The following is a 24665-nucleotide window of genomic DNA, read 5'->3' on the forward strand; positions in this document are numbered from 1 at the left end:
CAAGTGTGGGTGGTGGGGCTGGTACTCCTCAGGTCAGCAGTCCCTTTAGATCCAACTGGCAGCACTGCAGGAGCAACAAGTGGCACTCCAATTTACCATGGAGTGAGTGAACACGGTGCCAGACAACACTGATATCTCACTCCCTGTCCAGTGAACACATCGTGGGGAAGGGCCTCTTTTTACCTGGGAAGCCAACATTCCTATTGCAGAACTTGGAGAAAGTCCCCGAACTGTTCACGTGGTGAAAACTCTGCACCCAAGGCTGTTAATCCTTGGAGGTGGACAGGACAGCAGCCTGTCCACCGGGATGCTGTAAGCTCACCAGCTTGCTATAGGTGTGGACAGGAATCCAGCCATGGTCAGCTGCTGGTTTTGCCAGGCATTGAGTAATAGATGTTCCGGCACAACTGGAAACACCTGTAGATCTTGACGAATTTTCCCCTTGGTGTCTGCACCGACACCAGCTTGAATAAAAGAAAATCTGACCATGTGGAAATATTTTCCTTTAGTCATTTCACTGCACCTCTGCCTTCTGATTCACATCACCATTGGTACTGAGACACATGACGTAAGACATAATAGCTGTTGCCCCAAAAGAGAGCAACCAGGAGGGGTCTAGATGGGAAAAGGGGAGTAACTTTCTCATTCTCTTCCTCAGAATCTGAAAAATTAAGGATTCCTTTCAGTCTGCAGAAGATCCATTAGAATCAGGAATTTCCTAGCAGAAATTGCTGTATGATACTTTAAGGCCCACCTTACCTATTTTCCTTTAGTCAAATAACTATTCTCTATTACCTCTTGTTCAAAACCACCAAAATAGCAGGAGAACAGAAGACAGATAATATGCCACCAGTTTTAAAAAGGATGGGCAGGGAGGTCTGGGAATTGCACCCAGCAATCAGAATATCTGTTCTGGACAAGTGAACAGAAACTGTTGAAGGATTTGTATATGTAAATTCAGATTTAATATGACACAGTGAAAAGAGTCAAGACTGTCTTTATAGAGCAAAATAATACAGCAGAACAAGATAAACTGCTGACAAAAGCAGCTAGGATAATCCGAAGTAATGTACAGACTAAGAGTCTTCAGTCTGGACAAGAGATGACTGAAGAAGGAGATGATAGAAGCTTATAAAACCATGCATGACCAGAGAATGACTGGTGTATTTTCCCAAACAAGAAGTGGGGTGCATTGAACTAAACCATCTGGAGGCAGGGTCAGAGCAAATAGGAGGATGATGCTCTTGACCTGCTGTGTGTTTCAGTTGTGGAAGTCTTTATTGCAGGATGTGGCTAATGCTAAAAATTTACATGGGTTTAAAAACCAGCTGTTCAGATTCATGCTTGAACTGTTAAAGAGAAAAACACCAACTTCAGTTCAGGAGGTCCCTGAACCACAAGCTGTTGCAGGTTAACAGTGTTGTTGGAAGACATTGTAGTTGACCTGGTTTTATATTTTCCCCTACATGTTCCTTACTGCTGAGTGCCAAGGACAAGGCACTGGCCTCTGAAGGATCTTTGGTATGATCTGGTGCAGTTGTTCCTATGTGTAGAAATGAGCCTCTTCCCAAACTCATCATGCAAACCTCCCTGTGCTCCAGAGAGTGACTTTTTTCTCCCTCAGAAACAAACATTTTTAGAAAGTCTTGATGTTCTGGGTTTCCCTATTGCCTGAGGACAGGGCACCATTAAGTAGGCCAGTGGTCCTGCTTCTGCAGCCCAGTATGTTTCAGAGACTGCTCCAAAGGGAGGAGTAAAAGCTCCTTTTCTAAGGGAAAGGAATGGTACTGCAAAACATTTGCCTACTGCCAGGAAGTAGCTATATAATTACTTGGATATCAGGGTCTTCTACATAGCGTACAAGCCCAGTCCTGTCTAGCTTTCACTCCTTGCCCTATGGCCTTTCCTCTGCTTCTGTCTGGCTTTTTGCTCAAGCCACTGTCCTAGCTTCCCTTTGTACTGACCATTGGATAGGCATATCCTCTCTCCTGTGCCATAACGAAATCTTGCAGCAATGCACTCACGAGTAGCAAACACTTGTGCATGTGAAAAATGTCTGAAAGTGATTGTATGTTGCTGTGGTCATGCTGCTGAGCTGGGAAATCCCTTCCAGACTTATGGTCCTATGTCTTTGATGGCTCTGGCACTGTTTTGCCTTTTGTCCCTCTTCCCCTACACATACAGTGTTTTCTCTGCCCTCTGAAAGCCTGACATTTTAAACATGAAAAATGGAAAGCATTAGTACACACAGCCGTTCTCTTCCCATCATACTTAAAATTGCTGCTGTGCCTCCTACAAGAAGTGCATTTTTTCTCCTCAAAATCCCAAGGTCCCTGTTAAATCCAAACTGTTGTTTCACACATATTTAATAGGGCCATCAGAACATGCATGCATCCTTCTCACTGTACAGCTTGTCCTGTTTTATTCCCTGTACAGCATTATGTGGTTGTCTCGTGCTTTGCGACTGCACTGAAAGCTGTCTGGGGCAAAGAAGTTGTTGTGTCAATAGCACTGAAACGTGGCCATCATACATTCAAGTGTAGTGAACTTATTAAATAAAAATCAATATGTAAAATATGCTGGCCTGTTGCTCTAGTTTTCAAGCATAGTATTTGTTTTTATGCGTAGGTTTGCAGTTCAGTCTCCATGTAGATATTCTTTAACCTTCTAACTCCAGCTTGCTGTTCTGACTGTAACTTTGTAGAGATGGGGAGTAGCAGAGATGATATTTTCAAGGCCTCTAAGCTCCTGAATTTTAAAAAGTGGCTTAAAACATAAGAAAAAGAGTTCCAGGAATGATGCTATGAGAAAGGAAGTGCAAATATCTGCATATGTTCTATTTCTTACATTGGTCTGCCTACACTTTTCTTTCCTGATAGTCAAAGCTGTTGTAATTTGATTTCTGCTCTGAACCATGCACTTGCTGAAAACCTACTAACCTAGCAGCTTGTCTTCATTAGCCTTGAGCACCTTTTGCTGTTTAAATCAAAGTAAGTGGTACAGCACTTTTCTGGTCATTTAAGTGACAAAACTATAGCTTGTGCTCTTTGTCAATAGAGTCTGAAAATGGAACAGGACTGGCAACTCTCTCATTATTCTTTATATAGCTTCACTCTTCTTTGAGAGTCCAAATCAACCGGAAAGACTGCTGCCTGGTGATGCAAGCTAGACGGTTCCATAGGGTAAGCAGGACACAGGATTCAAGGGAGGCCAGAATTCATGCTCTTGTTTTGGGGTGGGGGAACCTGAATTTTCTGAGTGTGTGCATTAATAGCTGTACTTAATGTTCATGTTCAGGCAAACGTAATGGCAGCCTCAGCCCTGAGCTACATGTAATTGTTAGATGTTTTCTAAGCATTTATGCTATTTTTATTTTTTTATTAACATTAGATCTTTATTTTTACCCTAATCCTTTATTTTATCCCTAAACTCCATAAAATATTTGGCTGTGCAAAAGCCAGTAGGTACCACTGACAGAGAATTAAAGAATCACATCGCTGGGGAAGTGTAAATACAACAGATTTTTTTCTCTGTGAAGCATCAGTTGTTGCATTACAGAGGTTAGGGTCTTGTGTTAATTGTTAGAGAATGTAGAGGCAAAACACAGCTTCTATTTAGTTTTAAGTGCAAAGAACATTTAATGTATGCCAATTTGATGTGCATAAGGTTATTTATCTAAGGGGCTCTTCTACAAACTGAGCAGAAAGTGTAGGAGCTTGTCTGTATAACAGAATTGTGTCTAGTCCAAATTAATGGGAACATCAGCTAATGTAAACTACATTTTTATGTCAAATCTGGACTAACTTTTGAGCAAACCAACGCTCGCTTAGGCAAACAATATTGACAAAAGTTATCAGATTGTGTAGCTTCTGCACTGAGCTTGGTGAAACGTAGCATTTTCCTTTGCATAAATCCCAACAGACTTTAAAGTGGCTGGTGAGACGAGGTTTAATGAGGTGGTATCTATTCAGCTCTCGACCACAACCCAAAAGAATGACTGCAGTTTCACCCTGAAACTCTTCAGTTTAATATAGCAGCTGGGGAGAGACACAAACTTTTGGACCAAAATCAAAATTACCAGCATTTGTGAATGTTTATAGTCAAGGCTTTCATTGGAGGCCATCTTCAGTGCTGTAAGGTCTTTCAAAGCTCTGGCATTGTGGGTTATTTCTTTTCCCCAGTTAAAGGGCAGAACTTCATCCATGCAGTAAATTTGATACACATGGTTTCTTGCCAAAGCAGCTCTTGCATTCACCCTGGACTATATCTACACTGTAATAAAGCATCCAGCTTGTGAAAAGTATCTGGTTTCAGCCAACAGCACTGAATATAACTAATGTGCAATTCAGTCTTGCATTGAAGTGGGAACTGAACAATGTTTAAATGCCTTTTGACAGCTGGTATATTGCACATTTAAAGTATGGTGGTTTGTTTTATATGCAATGTAAAACTAAACGGCATTTTACCCATGGAGGGTTGAACCATGTCCTAGAAGTCTCCCCACCTCCCCTTTCTGTATGCACGTGCAGGCTGTGCAGAGGAAAACTGCCTGTGCCTTCTGTTACTCTGGTTTTGGTAGCCACAGAATAACATGCCCAAACCCCAGCACTTAAAAAAACAACCAACAGGTTCTTCCTCAACATCAGCTGCTCTCAGGACACATGAATTCAGTAGGGATTTTTACAGACAATTTTCTAGCAAGTAAAAAAATGATATGCTTATATTGTCCTAGACAGGGATAGGACTGGCAGAAGCAAGGCAAATAGCTCAGCTTTGCTGCCAGAGCTATTCAGACTGAGTGTAGGCAAACGGTACACAACCCTTGCCTATGCTGTATATTTACCCCATGTCCAGCACAGTCACCAGTTGCTGGATTTCCAACAGTCCAATGCAAACCTCAAATACAAACTAGTAAAACTGGTATTTTGCCAGTGGTTCTTACTTTTTCTTGCAACCAAAAGTCTGAACTGACCTTCATTTCACAATAGCTTGACAGTGGCCCCTCCCATGTAGCAGAAAGCATTCTAGGCTTTAGAAAGTGTTTAAAGATGCTTGTCATGATTCAGTTGATTTTTGGAGAACTGATCAAGCCTGGAAGCTTTCTCACATCTTACACTGTGGCGAAAGAGTTCCCGCTTTAAAGGATCTTGGTGCTAAAATTCTATCATACTCCCTATTTTCAGCCATATCCCTGTTTTGCAGTGTCACATGGACTTAGTTGGACAGCTACAGTGTCTTGAAGCCTCATAGTCTGACCAAGGTTCAGCTTGTGGTTGGATTCTTGAAGGGTTTTCCAGGAAGCTCTAAGATGGGGAACTTGTCAAGCAACGATGCTAAGAACAAATTTGTCATTCCATGAAGAACACTTTTTTCCCCACCAAACCTCTGACTTAGTGTTTAAAGAAGGTACTGAGCCATCAAGCAAAGGTGAATCATTATCTCATGGCATGAGGGACAAGATAAGTATAGGGTGCTCTAATTTTCAGTCCTTCTCAGAGCTTGAGATGGCTGTCAGAAAAAAGGACAACACATTTTATTCTGTTTATGGGCTGAAACATCCACAGTGCACCAGCACAATTAATCTGCAAGATTGGAATAATTATTTAAAGGAGGATTAAGAAGCTGTGGTCCCTGGCAGCTGCCTTGCAGCCAAATGTCTCTGAATTCCTTTATCAGTGGCCCATCCCAAAATGGGAATGTTCTCTAGCCCTCATACTTGCTTAAGCTAGAAAAGCATTGCCTTTGCCCTGATAACCAAGGAAGGAGAAATAGTTAGTCTGAATTCCAGATGCTGCACAAGGGCAATGCATTTCTCCCAGGGGTGTCTGTGTTTATGCTGGAATTCCAACACAGAGACCTGGGAAGTGACTGCCTGGGAAGCAGAATGATTCTCGTAATCATAGAATCATGAAAAACAGAAAGGGAAAGGTATCCATAAGAAATCACCTAGTCCATCTCTGGGCCAGCTATCCCAATGCCACTCCCAAATGATGTCTAATTCATACCTACAGGCTTAAATATCCCCCGTCTTTCACAGGCAATCCATCCCAGTGCCATCCCTACTATTAAGAAGTTTCCCAAGGGCTTTGGTGGTGCCTCCTTGATGCAATATAAACCTCTGATTATTTCTGCAGCTGTTAGTGTCTCTGCTGGTTCCTAGTATTGCAGTGACAAAACCACATGCAGTACTAGAGCTCAGACCTGCTGAAGGCAGTCTAAGCTCTTGTGCTTTTTTTTTTATATCCCAGTATAATTGCATTTTTCGGCAATGACAGAATATTGTAGATTGATTTCAGCCTGTGACTCCCTAGCTCCACACTAGAAGTGCCACTTAACCTGCTGTTCCCTATTCTAAATATGAGCTGTTGATTATTGCTGATGAAGTGTAGCACCTTGTTCTCATCCTTATCAGATTTTATTCTGTTTTTAGACCCTTTTTTCAACTTGTCTGCATGATTTAGAATTCTAGTCCTCTCCCCCAACATTGCTTATAACTCCCAGACTGATGTTACAGCTTAAATAACTATTTTGCATATCCATTATTCAGTTGGCTAATGAAATGCTGAATAACCCTTGACCTAAGTCTCCACAGACTCCATGCGATATGTCTTTCCATGATGACAGTGACCCATTGCTAACTCTCAGCAGTGACCCAGCCAGTTTTGCTGGCCTCACAGCAGTTTCCTTCATTTGCTTATGACAATGCCGTGTGAAACAGCATCAGAAATCTTCCTGAAGTTGATTAAATTTGGCTTTTCCCTACCTGCAACGCCTATTGCCATGTCACAGAAGGAAACTAAACTGGTTTGACTTGTTTCTTGACAAATACCTCTTATTTGCAACTCCACTTCTTGTTTTCCAAATGCTTACGAACTCTTGGTGGGATTTTTGCTTCTAAAGCATTCCCAGGGATTAACAGTAAACTGGTTTGTGTGTCATTTTCCAGTTTCTCTTCCCCCATTTAAAGATAGTCACTGCATTTGCTCTTTTCCATGGCTGTTATAACTCATATGTCCCTGAGCTCTCAGCAATTAATGCTCATGGTGGTTGCTTTACTTTCTTCTTTAAATACCCTGAGGTAGGTCTAGTGAAAGCCCTGAGTAAAAAGAGAGCTCTAGGCAGATTGAAACCTAGAAAAGTGACCTGGCACAAGCCTACAAGCACGTGTAAAAAGCAAATTTCTGCTAAATGTTCTCACCTAAAACATGTTCACTGGTATTAGTTGTGTTAGCCTCCTGCTCACTAGTTCACCTTATTTTGGTTGGTAGATAAAACATGCTAAGCCCTGTATCACTTTCTAGGCATCATATTGATTAACTTCCCCCTTCTGCTGAACAGAAAACAAACTCTTCACCTGGTTTTTGTCTTCCTTACTCCCCATGTGTTTAAAGAATGCTTTCTCGTTATTCTTCATGTTTCTCACTATTTGCATCTGGTTTTGCTTTTTGGCCTTTCTGGGGTTGTGCATGTATTCTCTTTCCACTCTATTATTCAAGTAATGGTAACCAGACACAGATTCTGTCTCTGTGCTTTCTTCTTCTGTTCCAGTTCAACAAAGGCCTTGTGGCCATGTTTGCAGGCAATGATTTAGCACTTCGTATTAATCTGGGATTAACGACCCTATTTGCCATGTGTACCCATGACTATAATAATGGAGTTCTAAAATTAGAACCTTTGCCTGCACCTTCCTTTTATGCACACATATTTAACTCAGGCCTTTAATGTTAGTGATTTTGACTAGGCATATACATTTTCTTCCTCTACCATAAAGATGTAACTTTCAATACCTATAATGCTTAGGCATCAATAAGAGATTTTCTGAGGGAGCTACCAGATGTCTATACTCACTAATCATCTTCCCAATAAATGTCTGGATGTTTCTGATTATTTTGGAAGACACTCTTCTTGTGTTAGCAAATGATAATAAGGTATGGATTCTCTGCAGTAAAAGAAAACAAAGTATAAATATTTCCCACAGCCCTCTGGAATTCAATGACAATCTTGAGACATCAAATGGTCTCCTATGTATCTCTTGGAATTTTCTCGTCCTTCAAAGTAAATTTAGTACTGGTATCCCTTAGTCATAGTGGTAGGCAATAGCGACTGTAATAGCAAAGCAAGTCATGCAAGTGCTTTCATGCTTCTCTCTTCTTCAGCTTTGCTGGAGGTGACAGAACAACACAGATTTCTGGAAGTTTTCCATGCAGACTGTCTCCCGTTCCCTGTGAATTGAGAACTGCATCTTGGATGACACAGTTCTGTTAGCAAGAGGAGCTGGGATTTTTTTTCTTGCTTCTTAAAGACTGTGGCATTTGACGCAAAAACTGGCCTGACTCTGCAAGTGCAATGTCTGATTGTTTTATGTTGGCACCAAACAATTTAAAAAAAGATTACATTATTTTAAGATTAGCAGTGAGCTGTAACACAGAAATAACACCTTCCACCCTGTTAGATGGTGGATAGAGAGGGCCCTACTGCAGATTCCCCTCACTGTCACAAGTGAGAGCATGTTCAATGGTGCTGTACTGTCTGGATGGCAGCAGTCCAATTCAGCCAGGACTCCTTCTGTGGTGCTATCACAGTGTTAAGTCTGGATAGTGGGTGGCTGAGCAGTCAGAAACCAAGACAAAGGCAGTCTATCCTCTCACAGAGAAGCTTTATTGGATGAATATAAAACCATGCAAAATTTTGCTGTAGCACCTCTCCTATGAGGAAAGGCTGAAAGAGTTGGGATTGTTCGGCCTGAAGAAGAGAGGGCTTCAGGGAGACCTTATTGCAGCCTTTCGATACTTAAAGGGGGACCATAAGAAAGATGGGGACAGACTTTTTAGCAGGGCCTATTGTGATAGGACAAGGGGTAATGGTTTTAAACTAAAAGGGGGTAGATTCAGACTAGATATAAGGAAGAAATTTTTTACAATGAGGGTGGTGAAACACTGCAACAGGTTGCCCAGAGAGGTGGTAGATGCCTCGTCCCTGGAAACATTCAAGGTCAGGTTGGATGGGGCTCTGAGCAACCTGATCTAGCTGAAGATGTCCCTGCTCACTGCAGGGGGTTGGACTAGGTGACCTTTAAAGGTCCCTTCCAGCCCAAACCATTCTGTGACTCTATGATTCGATAATATATAGACCCTAATAACAAGATATCACCAAACCATGTGTAGGCATCTTTGGAGTCTTGGCATCCTGGGAGTGACATATTTCAGGACATTCAGCTTCTTTTTATTAAAAATTTTCCCAAGTTCTCTGTTCTGATCCCCTTTAATACTTTCTGCAGTTGTTTAAGACGGATAACGTCTCTGCTTACTACTGTGGTTGCCCTTCCTTCTGAGACATCAAATTCCTTTCCTTTCCTAACTGTGGGTTGTACAGCTTGTTCTACCTACCTACTGAAAAGACCAAGCAATGATGAAAAAGGTTTTACAAAATAGTTACAATTTTAGAAAAGACTCTACTGATACCTTTAAAAATTATTAGAACAAACAACACTTTCCACCCTACCAAAGGTGGTTGCATCTTTAGGCAATTCCTTTCTGTCCTTGTCTTCAAGCTCATGTATGAAAAGTGTGATGTGGCCGTGGGACTGTAATGAGTGTATGCACATGAAACACATATGCCAGGGAGAATGGAAGTGTAAGGTTTGGATTTTGTGCCAGGATTTCCATTTGGTGTTATTTAAAACTGCAGATCAGGGCTAGACTATGTGACCAGCCCTAGATGAGTGTATATTCAAACTGTACAATGTTGTTGCATTACATCCTGGCTCTTACAGAGCTGCTCCTTTAACAGGCATCTGAGGCCTGTGAAGAGACAAACAATGTTAAACTGGGCCTTCTCGCACAACCTCACTTCAGGCATCCAACTTCAGAGCTTGGTTAGGAGTCTCAGCTTCTCATAAAGTCAGTGGAGCCATTTTGGTGCACACGCGTGCACCTTATGAAGACTCCATTGACTGAGACCTTCATTTGGACCTTCCACGCAAGGGGAGTTGAGTCTCAGTTGTACTTTGGGCTAAAAGTTTGCTCAGTGTGTCATTCTTGTAGGAGTTGCCTCCGCTACTCCGGGCTGCCCCCTTGCAAACTCCTCTCTTGCATGCATAAGGCAATTCCACTTTGCCAGAAAGTGGTCAAGAACCTGGAGTCCTTTGAGATGGCTTTTAAACTAACCTGGTCCGAAAGCATAAGCATTGAAATGAGGGATGTGAGAGGTAATTCTGAGGAAGCCAGAGGAACAAGTAAAATAGAAGCACAGTACATTGCTAGTGACAGTCCTTAGGGCTGAAGAAAGCCAGGGATAAATTGTGTCTCAGCCCGGGAAGGCTGATTCCTTCACAGCCTGGCAGGTTATTTATTCTGTACAGATCAGGAAGGCTGGAGCCTGCTTCCCGGTGAGAGTAGGTGGAGTGTCCTCCCCTGAGAGAAGGACAAAGCCATGAATTGAACAGATACGTTGCAAGATAGGTCTTTAACCACCCTCTGGGGCAAAGAGGTATTGAGAGCCTCTCTCTCTTTTCCAGAAGGTATCACCTTCACTTTCTGAATGCTTGAGTTCAGCCAGGTCCTTATGGATATCTCCTATCCAGGAGGGCTCATGCTTGAGCTTTGTCAGGACACAGCCTATTAGCAAAATCCCAGATCAAGAGCTGAGCTTGAAGTGAGGAACCTTAAACTTCTGTGTTGCACAGGTTTTGGCTGGGCTGTGTTCATGGTTACCTAGTGTGATGCTGTGCAGGATCCGTATTCCTGGTTGGTCCGTGTGCCAATGTTGCTGTTCTCCACAAGGCTTCATTTTCAGTGTAGTTAAACAAAGCCCATAATGGAGTCTGCCCCCGAGCCCAGGGTGCCATCAGCAGGCCCTGCATCTTTATTTTACCAAGGAAACTTCTGAGTTTTCATCTCGTTTGAACCTCCCGGAACAAAATCTCACTTTATGTGAGTTGCAGCTAAATCAAGTGATGGGAGCTGCATATTTCAGCATTGGGAATAAAAGCAACAAACACAAAACTTGCCTAAGACCCTCTTATGTGGGTGGCAGCAGCCAGTGTTTGCCAAGGAGACGACATGGCCTTCAAGGAGCGGAGGCAGAGGAGGAGTACAGCAGCGACCGTCCACCACATTGTGGTCCCTTTAAATCTTCTTCCCTTGGCAGCTCCAATTTTCAGTGTTGCTATAGCAAATCTCCATGGCAATGACCCTAATCGGGGAAGGGGGGATGCAGGGGGAGCGCATGCTCAGAGTGGCTGCTGGAGCCTCGCCTGCTTGCTACAGCTGATCCGAGGGTCTGGCACACAGGCGAAGAGAAAGATCAGGTACTTGGCAAACTGGTCCTTGGGGTGCATCGCAAGCCCATGGCGTGTCACTGCAGCGATGTGTGCATGTGGGTTTGCATGTACATGCGGGTCTGTGCTTACCATGTCTCGTCCACTCCTTTGTGGGAAGCATGCTGGGAGCAAACTTCTGATTTTCACTATTTCTCCTTGTTTCAGGCAGGGAAGAAAGCTTGAATTATTGATGAGAGTAATGGCGTTGCCGTCTGTCTGGAGCGTGATGCGTGTGGCGATCCCATTCATCTCGGTGGTTGGCCTGCTAAGTGTGAGGCTTGTAGGGGCCAGTCAGGACTCTGGGAGTGTCATTCCTGCAGAAAGTACGTACCTGCTGTGCACACTCATGCCCTCCTGCTGCACCACGTCCTGCTTTGTTTCCTCCGCTTAACCCATAGCAGCCGCACAGATATTAAGCTCCAGGGGAACATTGCATTGCCTGATTAGCGAGGGAGTAACAATGAATTTGTAATGTGCCAGGAAAGCACATGAAAACAGCAAGCAAGCAAAGGATTGGTAGTTGTTTAGGAAAAACTACTAACTGCATACTATAATATTGATTGGAGCTTGTTTTAAAGCTCCTTGGTTGTAGGTCTTTTAGATCTGCTTCTCGAGAGTTTCTTTTCCAGATTTGCCACAATACATGTGACATCCTCGCTAGTCTGGATATTGTTAGAAGAAAATTTGTGTTTATTTCTACTAGGGTGTTACATTTTGCTTATTTTAGTATTTGGTTGGAACAATAGGTCCAGTTCAATTTTCTTGTAACTGCTATAGGTTGGCACAGGGGAAGTTGACCCAAAGAGTGTATTTGTAAATCACATATAGATTCCTGAAATCATGCTGCTATTCTGCAAACCTAAAAAATAAATAAATATGACAGACTTGCTTGAGCACACCGTGGAGTTGGGAGCTCTTGAATTTGGATCATAGCTTTATATTACCTTCCTCTGTCGTTTTGAGCAAGTCTCTAGTTAAGCTTTCTCAGCTCCAAAATGAGGCAATAGTTCAAAGATATTAGGAGATGGAGTCAATGTTCTTAGGGTGTTTTGGTGACAGCAAGTGGGAAGTATCCACTCATTAGAGAACTAAAATATCCTCTGGGGGAAAAGGAAAAATGGAATGTTATTGCATACAAACCAATCTCTAGTTCTTAGTCATGCTTACTTTGTATCACAGCTATCTTTTTACATGACTACCAAAATATTTAACACAAGACCTGATTTAGTCCCTGCTTTTATTCTTCTATAATTCCATTACCGGTTTTCAAATACACCTATGTGTATTTGTATCTACAGGACTTAAATGCTGAATTATCTTCTTTTTTAATTGTCTCTTTTTTAATTAGTGCTAAGTTTTGGTCTGTTTTAAAACAAACCTCATCTCTACTTTGTGTGTCTGTTTTCTAGGCATTAATTAACTTTAATAAGTTTTGTGGCAAGTAGTCCATTTTATGTCCTCAAGGAGAAAATCATGTTTGAAAAATAAATTATATGTGCCCTTTCTGTGCTAGCAGGGCAAGTCAACACATTTCTGGGAAAAGTATATGGTGATTCCTTGTTCTGCTGGTGTAGTGGAAACTCCCATTTTATCAGAAGAACAAAACTTTTGGCCAGGGTCTCTGACCCCAATCTCAAAGAGTTATCTCATTGTTTTGATATTCTGTGGCCAACCTACTAAGTCCCCTGAAGAGCCCTTGAGAATGATTCCTTGTCTTGCCTTACTCCTGCATGTGAGAGTGAGGAATGAAGGCCAGGTCAGAGTGTTTCTGTGGCCAGTATTTCTGCAGAGACATGCTGCTCTGTCCTGAGTTATGGAGGCTGGTAGCATTGCTACAAATGCCTAACAGTATTTATGTCTGAAGCCAGGCCAGGGGGAAGACTCTCAGCTGATCATGAACTGTAAATTGTTTTGTGCTGCTGCAGAGACAGAGTTTTAAAGCAACAAGGAACTCGGCATGCTCTGAATGAGCCATTTGTTGAGCGTGCTGCACAGCTGCTAAGCGCTCCAGGTACTTTCCTTTGCCCACCACGGCTCTTCCTGATAGTTAACCTGTGGAACTCCTCCCTTAGGACACTGTGGCTGGCCAAAGTTTGCATGGGGTTTCAAAACTGATTGGGTAAAGTTAAGGAAAAACATCTTAGAAAGGCCTGTTAGATACAGCAGCAGTTATTCTGGCTCAGGAGCTGCCTCCGCATACTCCTGAGGCCTGAGGGGGTCTTCGGGGCCACTCCCCTCTGTACTTGCCCTGTCCTTGTGCTCTTTCACAGACATTCATTGTTGGCCATGAAGGTCACATCTATAATCAGTGCGGACGGACGTTCCCTGACATGGGGACATGACTGCACTAGTAACCTGCGAGAATGGTCCCTGGCACAATTTTGTCCATGACAAGATGCCATTTGCCTATCTGGAACAGAGTTTACTGTTCCAGAGATGAGCTCTCCCATGCCAGCTGCTGTCAAAGCTTGGGAATGCTCCTAGACACATTAACATACTACAAGAGATGTAGTCTATAGAAGACAAAACACTGGGCCAGGCTGACCTTTGATGTGATCTAGTACAGACATTCCTGGATCTTCTCCTGCTTGATGTCAGCTTGGCTGGCTATTTCTCATCTAGGAGTTGATCCTCCTGGGCGCTGACCCATTTTGGTGGTGGTAGTACTGCAGCACATGTGCACACCTTTCCTGTTGCTGGTGCTTAAGTCCATACTGTCAGCCCAGGTAAAATGGTGGCTGTGTGATCCTGGGTGACCCAGGGAGCAAAACGGGCCCTAGTATGTGTTCTTGACTGGGATATATGATGCACATGGATCATACTAAGTGTCCTCCTGCAGGGCAGACTAGTGTGGTGCTCAATGCTTTTCTCTGTTCCCAGGTGTATGGCATGGGACTGGGAACATGCCTTTAGCAGGAACAGTCCCTCACAGACCACGCAGCACTACAGCCTCTCTCTCCCATTCAGTGGGAGAAATGTGTCCCTCCTGCAGCACCACGAGCAGGAGAGGGGCAGCAATGCTCTCGTGCAAGTGTGGGAGGTGCAGGAGTCACAGAAGAGAAGTGTGAGAGTGAGTCAGTTCTTAGCGTTGCAGACAGATCCTGCCCTGTGTATGGCACTGATATCTGGCTTGGGGTACCATCACCTGTTCTCCACTTGGCATACTTTCTGCCAGCCAAAGAGCCAGGCCCAGCTTTTTATGAATAATGCTAATTAGCAGTGATTAATCATATCCTTATACTTTACACATAGCACTTTGCATAAGCAAAAGACTGTTCAAGTGTGAAGTGGTGTTACTAATATTTGCGGATTTTTTCTTTAAAGTTCTGTGCAATCCACTAAAAAGAACCGAATAATTTCCCCAACTTCCCATTGCATTTATAGCCCAGATCACCCACTGTGAAAGCTGAAATGTGGAATTTGAAGAACAGAAGCTGGTCAGTCTGTTTTCGTTAGCCAAGGTGCATGAAATACAAAGAGTAAACGCCATCTGCATGCAAGGGAAAGTAAATTGGACTTCCACAGTGGTTTCAGTTCCAGTTTTTTACCAAGAAGAAGCCAAGAAGCATATTTTAAGCTCTCCTCCCCCACTTCTCCCCAAACACACAAAGACACATACAGTCTTCGTGCTGACAGGACCCATTTAAAGAATTATAGCTGACTCTTGATAATTCTCATTATGTTAATCCACAAACCTGTAAAGTCTCCCTATGAATGATACTCTGTTCCCAGCTGTCAGCAAGGAATTAATAGCACTCTGCTATGATGTGACTTCAGGTTTGGTTTCATGATTGCTTTAGGCTGATGTAAGCCTATGCTGCCTCTGCCCTTCTGCTCCCCATAACTTGGCCTCCTGTCCTTGCCCTATTTCTTGTCTGGCCTCAGAACTTGAGCATTCAGGACCTGATCTGGAGAAAAAAAAATCAGCGGTTCAGCTGACCAAGCAACTACATGGTCATTCCTTCTGTGAGCAAGCAAAGGTAGGGGAACATGTAGCCAGGGATAGAAAGCAGGGTGGCATTGCTCCTATTGGCAACAGCACCTATTTAGATTTGTTTAAAACCTTTGTGAAAACAGACCCTTAGACATCATTACCTCGGGGAAATGTCTATGGGCATCCTACTGAAAATATTGTGAGCATGAAGAGAGATTAAGTCCAGCTAGATAGGTCAGTTTAGCAGCCCAGCTCTTTGGTCTGGAAAGGAGACACAGAAGCAGGGAATGATGGAGAGCAGCAAAGTCATAAGTGGGATAAAGATGGTGAATATTTGATAACTGTCTCTTCCAATGCAAAAATCAGAGGCAGGAAATGAAAGCAGCAGATGTTAACTTTGGAGCAGACAGGAATGGTGTTTTGTTCATGCAGTGAATAGCTGAGCTGTGGAACTCATTGCCACAGGATGCTGTAGATGCCAAAAGTTTACACTGATTCAGGAAGCAACAGGGCAAATTAATGTGAGAAAAAGTCATAGAAGGCTTATCAGATGTAAAAACACCAGCCAGACTCAGGATATCCTCCAGTCTCTCTGTAGGCTAGAAGAGCATTGCTAGTAGCTTGTTCTTATATCTTCCTTAAGTATCTACTATTGGCTACTGTGAGAGTCTGGCTAGTATAATAGATTAAAAGCCTGGCTAGAGTCAGGACTTGGCCAGCTCTGCTGGTAAAAATCTGACTGTAGCTATAGGCTTTCCAGGTAGTGGGATATTGCCCTTATTTTATTTGGGAAACTGCATTCAAGTTGCTCTGTGCTAGTACAAGATGGTTGCTGGAGAGATCAGCACTGCCCTAGTTCAGTCCCCAAAGTGCTGAACAGACGCATGCTCTGCAGGGCTGCATGGGTGGAAGAGCTTATAGCCAGCCACCTCTCCAGCTGCTTGTCACCTCCTCCCAGGTACAGCTGTCCTCTCATCCGCCAGTGGTGCTGCTTCAGTGAGTCCTCTCTGTGCTGCTGGAAATCAAAATGATGTGTCCCATCCTGGGATATAGCTGGTTGGAGGAATCACACAAGCTCTACCACTGCCAGCGCTGCAGGGCTGCTAGCTCCCAGCAGGCAGGGGCACTAACCTGACCCAGAGACAGCTGTGCCTGGAGAAAGACCCTCCATCAAGGAGGGCAGCTCAGGAAACCATGTTAGAGAGTGAATATCCCACTATGTGGTGGAACTGTCTGCATCTGCACTGTGGCTTTGAGGAGCTCTGCCATGTTAGAAGCTTTGCTTGTGCTGATCCTGTACGGGCAGGTATCCCCTGTGCAACCACCACTTTCCTGCAGAAGCTGTTTTGATGTCAGGGCAGCTGCTTCATGGGGGGTGGCAGAAATAACCACTTGGCATGGCTGTGCCATTCCACTAGTACCTCCCTGTCCACCCAGGAGCAGTTGCTGCCATAATATCAGTGAATGATCCTGCGCAGCCATGCCTTCGTGAAGGCCTGGGAAGACTTCCTGGGTGGCAAGCAGTGACTGACTATGGAATTCATGGCTCTCCTGAAAGATGCTTTCTCCACACTGGCAGAGCAGAGTGCATTAATTTATGACACATAGTTTATTTTTTCTCCAAGTTCTGATTTTGAGGACACTTTAGTGACAAGCACTTCAGAGTGTGCAGCATTTCACTGAGGTGGAGCCAGGACAGGGTGCTTTCTGAGAAGAGCACAGCAAGGGGAGGAGCAGGCCATGGCCCCAAGTGAATGGTGGATTTGCTGACAGCAGACTGAGTATGCAGGTTCTTTCTAAGGTCTCTGCTTCATGATCTGAAGTGAGAACTATTAAACTGCTGAAATACTGAAAACAAGATGGGGTTGAGTATCTTTAAAATGTGCTCAAAACCATCCTGTTGCTACTCCTCTCAGGCCTGGAAAGAATCTTTGTGAGTGATGCTGTTCTTACAGAGGTGGGGACTTTGCATCCCCCTTTATCCCTGGAATTAAATTCGTGGCTTGATCCCTGGGTCTCCCTGAGAAGTGAGCTTCATGGAGGGGCGATGGAGGAGGATGGGTGGGAGCAAAACACCTCCTCAACAGGTCAAATCCCCTAAGAGGCTTGCTGGGAACCAAGAAGCACTCTGGCTGCTCCCTTTCATCAGGCTCAACTCTGAAGTGCATGTTGGCAGCAGGGTGCCAGGTGTGGGGTGCTGCAGCACTGCATGGCAGGCCTCTGGCTCTGGGCAGCTCCCCAGCTATCTCAGCAACAGCTTTGCACACCCTTTGCTTTGTCAGAGCAGCACAAGTGGCTGCCTATGGACAAGGATTTCTGCACTCCCCCCCAACACGGGGGCTCTGTGATCAATGTAAAATGCTCTCTCTCCCTGTTCCCCCCCTCATCTCCTCCAGTATCTGCAATTTCTTCTTCTGAAAACCCACACTTCATTAACTTGGTGACTGAATGAAAGGGCCTGATATTAGTGCAGGGGGACTCCTGGCAGAGCAGAAATGTCCAGGTCCAGAAGTGAACCGTTTTAGTTGTTGTCAGGTCCCTTCCCCCTCCTCTTCTCTGCCTTTTCGCTGCCCTGCCCCTGTGTGCGCACACACTGGCACCAGCTGCAGAGCCAGTGGGATGCTTTGCATTCCTGGCAGAGAAAAAATACAGCAGCAGGTGAAAGGAAGCAAATACAGATCTGGCACTGTCCCTTGCCAAGCTGCTCTGTAAGAGCTCCTGTAAAAACAGACCTGCCTCTCTGATTTCTGAACCACTGCAAACTGCTATTTTCAGTGTATCTGTTGAGAATTAACCCCTGTCTGAGAAGTTTTGAGGTTTTCCATTTTAAAGGGGGAGGCTGGGGGCTGAAGGCACACAGCACCAGGCAGAATCAAGTGTGGGCTGTGTTCAGAAAAGCACGCACAGCAAAATGCTCTTGTGTTTTTGCTGGTCCTTACACATTTGTACAAGTATAGACGCAGCCCTGTCCACAGGCAGCCCTAACTTCGTACACATGCAGGTGCAGATGCCTGGTAAAATGGGGTTTCTCCTGGCATTGCAAGGTCTCTGAGTATTCCCTCTCTGAACTACCACACTCCAAATTTCATGCTGTGACAGTGATGTCTTATTCTGTACCGTTTTCCAGGTCGTCCCTGTGTTGACTGCCATGCATTTGAGTTCATGCAGAGGGCGTTGCAGGATTTAAAGAAGACGGCGTATAATCTAGACACGCGGGTATGTGTTTCTATAGAAATGCTTTTACTTAGCCTTTATCTCCAAGCGGCCAGGTCTGCCTGTCTGTGTACAGCAGACATGACATCTCTGCTGACTCACGTCCATTTCAGCAAATGGGATTGTACCAAGTACAGATTATTTTTACCAGGCTGGACAGGTCCATTAGAGATCATCTCGTCAGACTTCTTGCATAACAGGCTAAGGAATTTCCCCAGACAGTCCCCGCAACAAACAGAGAAGGAAATAAGATGTGTGAAGGAGAGAAGAACAAGAAAGATGATTTACCCTTTCCCCACAACATTGCTTCTGAGCTGAGGACTGTTCACTGGGCAGGAGCAGAAAGAGAATGAGAGAGCAAGAAGGTAGCAGGCAGAGCTGGCAGAGAAAAAAAGGGAAGCACATATATTCCTTGGTCATAGATCAATACTCCATGGAAAAGGGGGAAGCACAATTGCTCAGGTATCACAGCGCACACGGCGTTTTGCAACTTCACATGCTGGTCTTGTGCTGCAAAGGTCCCAATGAACAACAAATGAGCGAGTGTTAAATGCCCTGATTTTAGCAATGCATACATAGGTGGGTTCATATATATGCACAAACACTGGCTGGGGTAGAACTTAGCACAGTGGTTCCCATGCTGTCTGAAGTTTGCAAGAAGCAGGAGGTCCCTCACTTCTAATAAAGCCCCTCCATGTATGCTTGTCCTACCTCTCCTTCCCTAACAGCTCCATTAACACTGGCAATATGACAGTAAAGCAACTTGTGGTAAGTGAAACCAGTCCGCAGCCACGTCTCCCTGTTCCCTTAAGTGTTCACGCAGTGCCTTTGACCAGTGCCATCTCTGTTGGTAGGTGAGAAGGGCTCCTTGTTCCTCTAAAGTCATGCTCCACTCAAATTGTCATTCACAGCAGAGTCAACCAAAGAGATGTAAATCAATTATGTGTCTCAAACTATAACACAGAAGGGCAATTATGTTGCTTTGCCTTTGGTTTCTTGTGACCTTGGGCAATCATGTAGAGCCCCACACAATAAAGGTTGGAGTGACTTTAGCTTTTTTGAGCTATCAATAGCAAACTGATTAGGGCAGAACTCTGAGTGCAGTATGGGTTACGTTGCACTAGTGTAATACTAAATAACTTTTAAGTGGTAGACTGTGAACAGAGAGGCTTTACCTCCAGCAGCTGTGCTGGGCTGTACTGCTGCATAGCAGGGTCTCACCTGTTTGGACTAGGTTCAGCTGAAATGTTTTGTATCCACACATGACACGGTAAGACCATGTGCAGTCACAGCTGTGTTGGTTCTTATACTGTCACCAGGCTTTACATGGGAAGTTAAAGGAGGTACTAAATTTCTGTCTAAGCTGCACTCGGAAGATTTCTTTAATGCAGTAGAGGCAGCAAAATTCCTTACTTCCACTTACAGAGATATTTGGACATATCTGTATTGGCTCTTCTATTTGGAGGGCGGTGTGAGAACACAACCCATCAGAGAGCAACGCTGTCTTGTAAGAGGTAAGGCAGAGTGTGAAGGGAGAGGCTGCTCCCAGAGCACCGCAAGATAAACTTCTGTTTCTGTGAGGACCTGGACAGGCCTGAGATGCCAAGGCACTGATTCAGACAGCTCTCAGTATTACAGAACAAGGGGCATAGGAACAATGCATCACCAAAACAAGCATAACCAGTTATCTGGAACATCACCCACTCTTTGACAACTGTGAGAGTTTAATACTACTAGTAAATAAAGGGTGTATTAAGGGTATTAAAATGTCCATCTTTTCCAGCCTTTGGACTGAGACTCCAACAGCATTTCTGGAAGAGATGCTTTAGTTAAATACAAATTATTGAATGATGCAGAGGTACTAGAGTGAAATGCAGTGGCCAGGGCCCTACAAATGGCACACTGTGGCCTTCTATTCTCTGAAAAGTCCAGCCTCCATATCCTTACTTAATCACTGGTGCTTGGCTCATGCTGACCAACTATAATTTCCCGAGTTTTACACACAAATAACTTCATTCAACAAAAAGTCTTGAAAGTTGTTGTTACAAGCCCCATGCAGGACTGTTCCTATCAGGGGCTTCCCAAGCCAATGCCAATAGGGCCCCAATTAGTTTTTGTAATTGATGTTTCTTTTTCATAGTCTTTCAGTTCACAACTGAGTGCTCCCAGAGCTGCTCTTCCTGCCTGTAAATAGTCACAAGTGATGCTTAGGCAGGGTTTGTGGCAACAGTGACAGCTTGTTGGCATTATGGTGAAATCCAATAAGCCTGTGTGATGTTAAGATGATTCTATGATTTCTACTGGGCTCCCAACAATGAGATCATTCACTCATCCAGGATTGCACTGTACAAGTGAGGCGCAGTGTTTAAAAATGCCTGCCATTGCACTAAGCTGATAAGTGAAAGCAGACAAGGGAAGTGAACAAGTCCTCTTTAATGCAAAGGTGGATGTTGGAAGTTTGAGCTGAAAAGGATAGAGGGCTGTGGAGGGGAGGGAAAGGCAGTTCTGAAACAGCCTCTCCCTGCAGAAGCTTGCAGTCTGAGAACAAGAAATGAGCAGTAGAGAGTGGGAACTGCTGGGGTACAGAGGTACTGCTGGCCAAGCAAGGTAGAGGTGCCCAGCTACTCCTTTGGAAACTGTGTGTCCTTGTTAATTAGCCTGTTGCTGTTTCTAAGTTGTCAGGAGACATCATGTCAGAGGAACACCAGCAGGCTGAAGACCTTGTTGTTTCACACAGATTTTAGTAAAATTTTAGTAATTCTTTAACAAGTGGTTTTCAACCTTTGAAGGTTTTTTCCAGTGCAGATGGGAAACCCATTCATGGTGAATATAAGCCTGGTAACTTTTTTCCCTTCAAGAAACTCTTCAAAGTCAGTCTACAAACTACTTCAGGGACCACAGGCCACAGGGTAAAAACCACAAGATATGCTCAGGAAGAGTTTCTCTTCAGTCACAAGTGCACTTGCTAATGTGAGTTGCTTGAACCAACAGTTTTACTTTGAGTCTTGCAAGAGACTCAGCTTTTGAAATGATGGTGCCGTTTGAGAAATTCAGCCTTTGTTTCTCAAAGAATGAGACCAGGACCCACAAAAGATTTAAGTTATTTGATCACAATTAAATAAATGATACTTAAATATCTTTGAGGATCTGAAGTTAATTTTTTTCCTGGATACAGAGAAAAAGAAGCTTGTAAATGCTTTTCCACTAAGATGCTCCAAAAACAAGAACAAGTAATTTTAAATTATAGACAACGGTTTTTAAGCTTTCGATGGAGTTCTGGGGGCACGGCTCCAAATGGAGCTGATAATAAGGCAACTGTCAGTACATTAACTGAGGTTAAAATAGGAGCCATAAACTCAAGTCTAGATCTGCCCTGAAAGATTATGAGTTTCAGAAAACAAGGTTAGACTGACAGCTGGGTTGAACTCAGAGTTATTCTAGAGAAACAGCGGTGTAACTGAGAGCACAACTGGCTCCTCAGCACATGCTATCTGGTGCAACTAAATTATACAGTACTGAAGACATCATCAACAGGAAGCCATCAATCACTGTGAAGGAATTAAGAGCAGTGCAGTTGAAACTGGAACTTTTCCCATCATTTATAAAGGACACTTTAATAATTTTGACAGCCTACTCCCTAGAAGTTAACTGTGAAAATGAAAACATTTAAACTATAAAATACTCTCCATGCATCTCGATTCTGAATATACTTATTTCATCACTTTTTCTGGATGAAAACCAGCAGTAATAATGATGATTTTTCACTCAGAAAAGCACCTTGACTACAGTGGTGTGGAGGGATTAAGTCTAATCAATTATATACTCTTCTAAAGCGATATATTCAGTTCTTTCATTCCATGTTTTTTTGCAGACAGAAACCCTCTTCATGAGAGCAGAAAAGAGAGGCCTGTGTGATTGCTTTCGTGCCATACACTGAAAAGAGCACTGGGATTTGGCCAATGGACATTTATTCTTTTTTAAAATGCTGTTCAATAAATTACAGGAAGATGCAGAGTGCAAGTTGTACGACACTGCAAGGAAAACAATTTTTATCCAAACAGGTACAGCTCGGCTAGATCATTTTTGCTTTGATGTGTTTTACCATTACTGTATGCGATAGTGCATCTGCTGAAATGTCAACAGAAGAAACTGTGCCAAAGTCTCACTCATGGGTTTCATGTAAGGATAGCATCTCACTTTTCTGGTATTTCAAGCCAGAAATTGTCCTTGGACTCTTAGGTAAACCCCTCAGCCCATGTGAATTGCCATAGATCTGTGAAAGTCAGTGAAGTCAAATTCCTTAATATCTTTATGGTAGAATGTGTCCCTAACATGAAAAGGAAACTACTTTGCAATGATACATAGCTAAACATTTACAAACAAGTAGTCATGACTTTATATAGAAATTAATAGTTGTCACTGACTGCTTGGCAGTCCAAGGCAGGTATTTGTTCCCAATTGTATCAGTAGTCCAGTGCACTGCAAACACAGTAATCTGTATCACAATTTTAATTTCTTCAGAGCCACACAGTAGCTGTGATCTTTTTAGAGAGATTTATTAAGTATCTAATGTGATCAGTAACATTTGTAATCGCATGAATACTGCCTGGCAATTGAACTGATTGTGTCTGCCAAAATCGTCTGGAGAAGTGTCTTTCATTAAGCAAATCACATACTGGATTGAACCACTCAAACTGGCCTCTACAGAGAGTTTTGGCAGAGAGCCTACAAAACGCCTGCCTGCCCAGGAGTATCCTGCAAACTGTAGTTTGAGAAATATTAAAGTTCTACCAAAATGGTCCATAGCTCTTACATGGACTTTACACTCCATAGCAGTGGGTTACAGGGCTGATACTATTAGTAGTCCTGGTGTAGTCAGTGAGAGACAAGAGAGAACAAAACAATTTAGGCAGTGTAGTAGTAGTAGATGATGAGATTGCACCTTGTTACTCTTCGAAAAAGAATAGCAAATCCTTTCTTATTGTTTTCCTTTGTTTTGGGGAGGAGAGCAGAAAATGGCCCCAATGGAAAGTTCTTGTGGATAATAATAGATTTTTCATAGCACTTAAAGTATCATCCCCAAAGTATAATTAATAGAGATTTGTATATCAGCTAGAGCATCTATGTACAGGCTAGAAACTTTTACACAAACAAGAATATGGGAGCAGTATCAACAACAGTGGTTTTCAAAGTCATTTTACCAACTCTTATTAATATGGATATCTTCCCATAAGTGGCTGTTATTTTGCTGTCAGGCTGCTCAGCAAGTTGCGATGGTAGCTATCTGCATGTTTCCAAACCGCTTCTCTCCCATTTAGTCTACCACATTAGGCACAGGGAAGTAGGGAACTGTGACCCACTGCCAACTTATTAGTTTGTGTGCAGTCGCACTCAATAACCCAAAGGGGTGTATTGCCATATACTCTGCCAAAGTTGTTTGAAAGGCATGTGGTTCTCGGGAAGGAAAAGCTTCCTTGCACCTGCATTCCAAGTAAGAAATTTGCTTTGTCCCTTGTAGTATTCTAGAAAAACCCTTCATAGGTCATCAGGACCTAGTTTGTATGAAAGAGAGGCAGCATGACACAGCAAGATAGTGCTTCTAGCAGCATTACACTCCACTGTACCACTGGTAGCTGACTGATGGGAGCAATAGAGGTTCTTATCATAGACCATATTTTATTTTACAGATAAAATAATAGGTTTAACACAACTCCTTTGCAAAATACCAACCTGAGGTTACTTTACTCCCACTTAGATTTGAACCAAAGTAATGCATAATTTTGAGTTGTTTTTTTCAGGAGGTAGAGTTCTAGCACTGAACCTGTGACTTTTCCAGCACAGCTCACCTGTCAGGGGGCAGCATGTCTAGGGTTTGTGTTGCAATTGTGCATGCTTATTCTGCTGGTACCTTAAAGAATCTTGCAAAGTCCTGTTAGCAAGCACTGGTTCACTGGTTTTTTGGCTGTGTTTTTATTTAGAAAAATGGTTGCTCACAGCTGAGTTTTGATATATGCAGCTTGTTATGATAAAAAGGTGGAATGAATGACAAGTGGATGTTCTCTGACTCCCAAAGGGATCAGAGTGACACTGCAACATTTATGGTTGTGATGGCAGTGATGATTCTGTATGTAGTCCTCTGTTTATAAAACAATACAATAAAAGGGCAAGATGCATTATAGTATTTGGTGTGCTTTGTTA

At 43.3% G+C, this 24665-nt stretch overlaps 1 protein-coding gene across 1 annotated transcript; it reads left to right on the top strand.

Annotated features, from left to right (window-relative positions):
* The first annotated feature begins 11047 nt into the window (after nucleotides 1–11047).
* Nucleotides 11048–24645, top strand: LOC104048037 (uncharacterized). Its single transcript, XM_064448976.1, has 4 exons — nucleotides 11048–11308; nucleotides 11486–11643; nucleotides 18382–18470; nucleotides 22339–24645. The coding sequence occupies exons 1-4, from the start codon at nucleotides 11061–11063 to the stop codon at nucleotides 22402–22404; spliced, it is 561 nt and encodes a 186-aa protein (XP_064305046.1). The 5' UTR covers nucleotides 11048–11060; the 3' UTR covers nucleotides 22405–24645.
* The last annotated feature ends 20 nt before the right edge of the window (nucleotides 24646–24665 follow it).

This window comes from Phalacrocorax carbo, chromosome 4 (assembly GCF_963921805.1).
Source record: "Phalacrocorax carbo chromosome 4, bPhaCar2.1, whole genome shotgun sequence".
NCBI classification, from domain to species: Eukaryota; Metazoa; Chordata; class Aves; order Suliformes; family Phalacrocoracidae; genus Phalacrocorax; species Phalacrocorax carbo.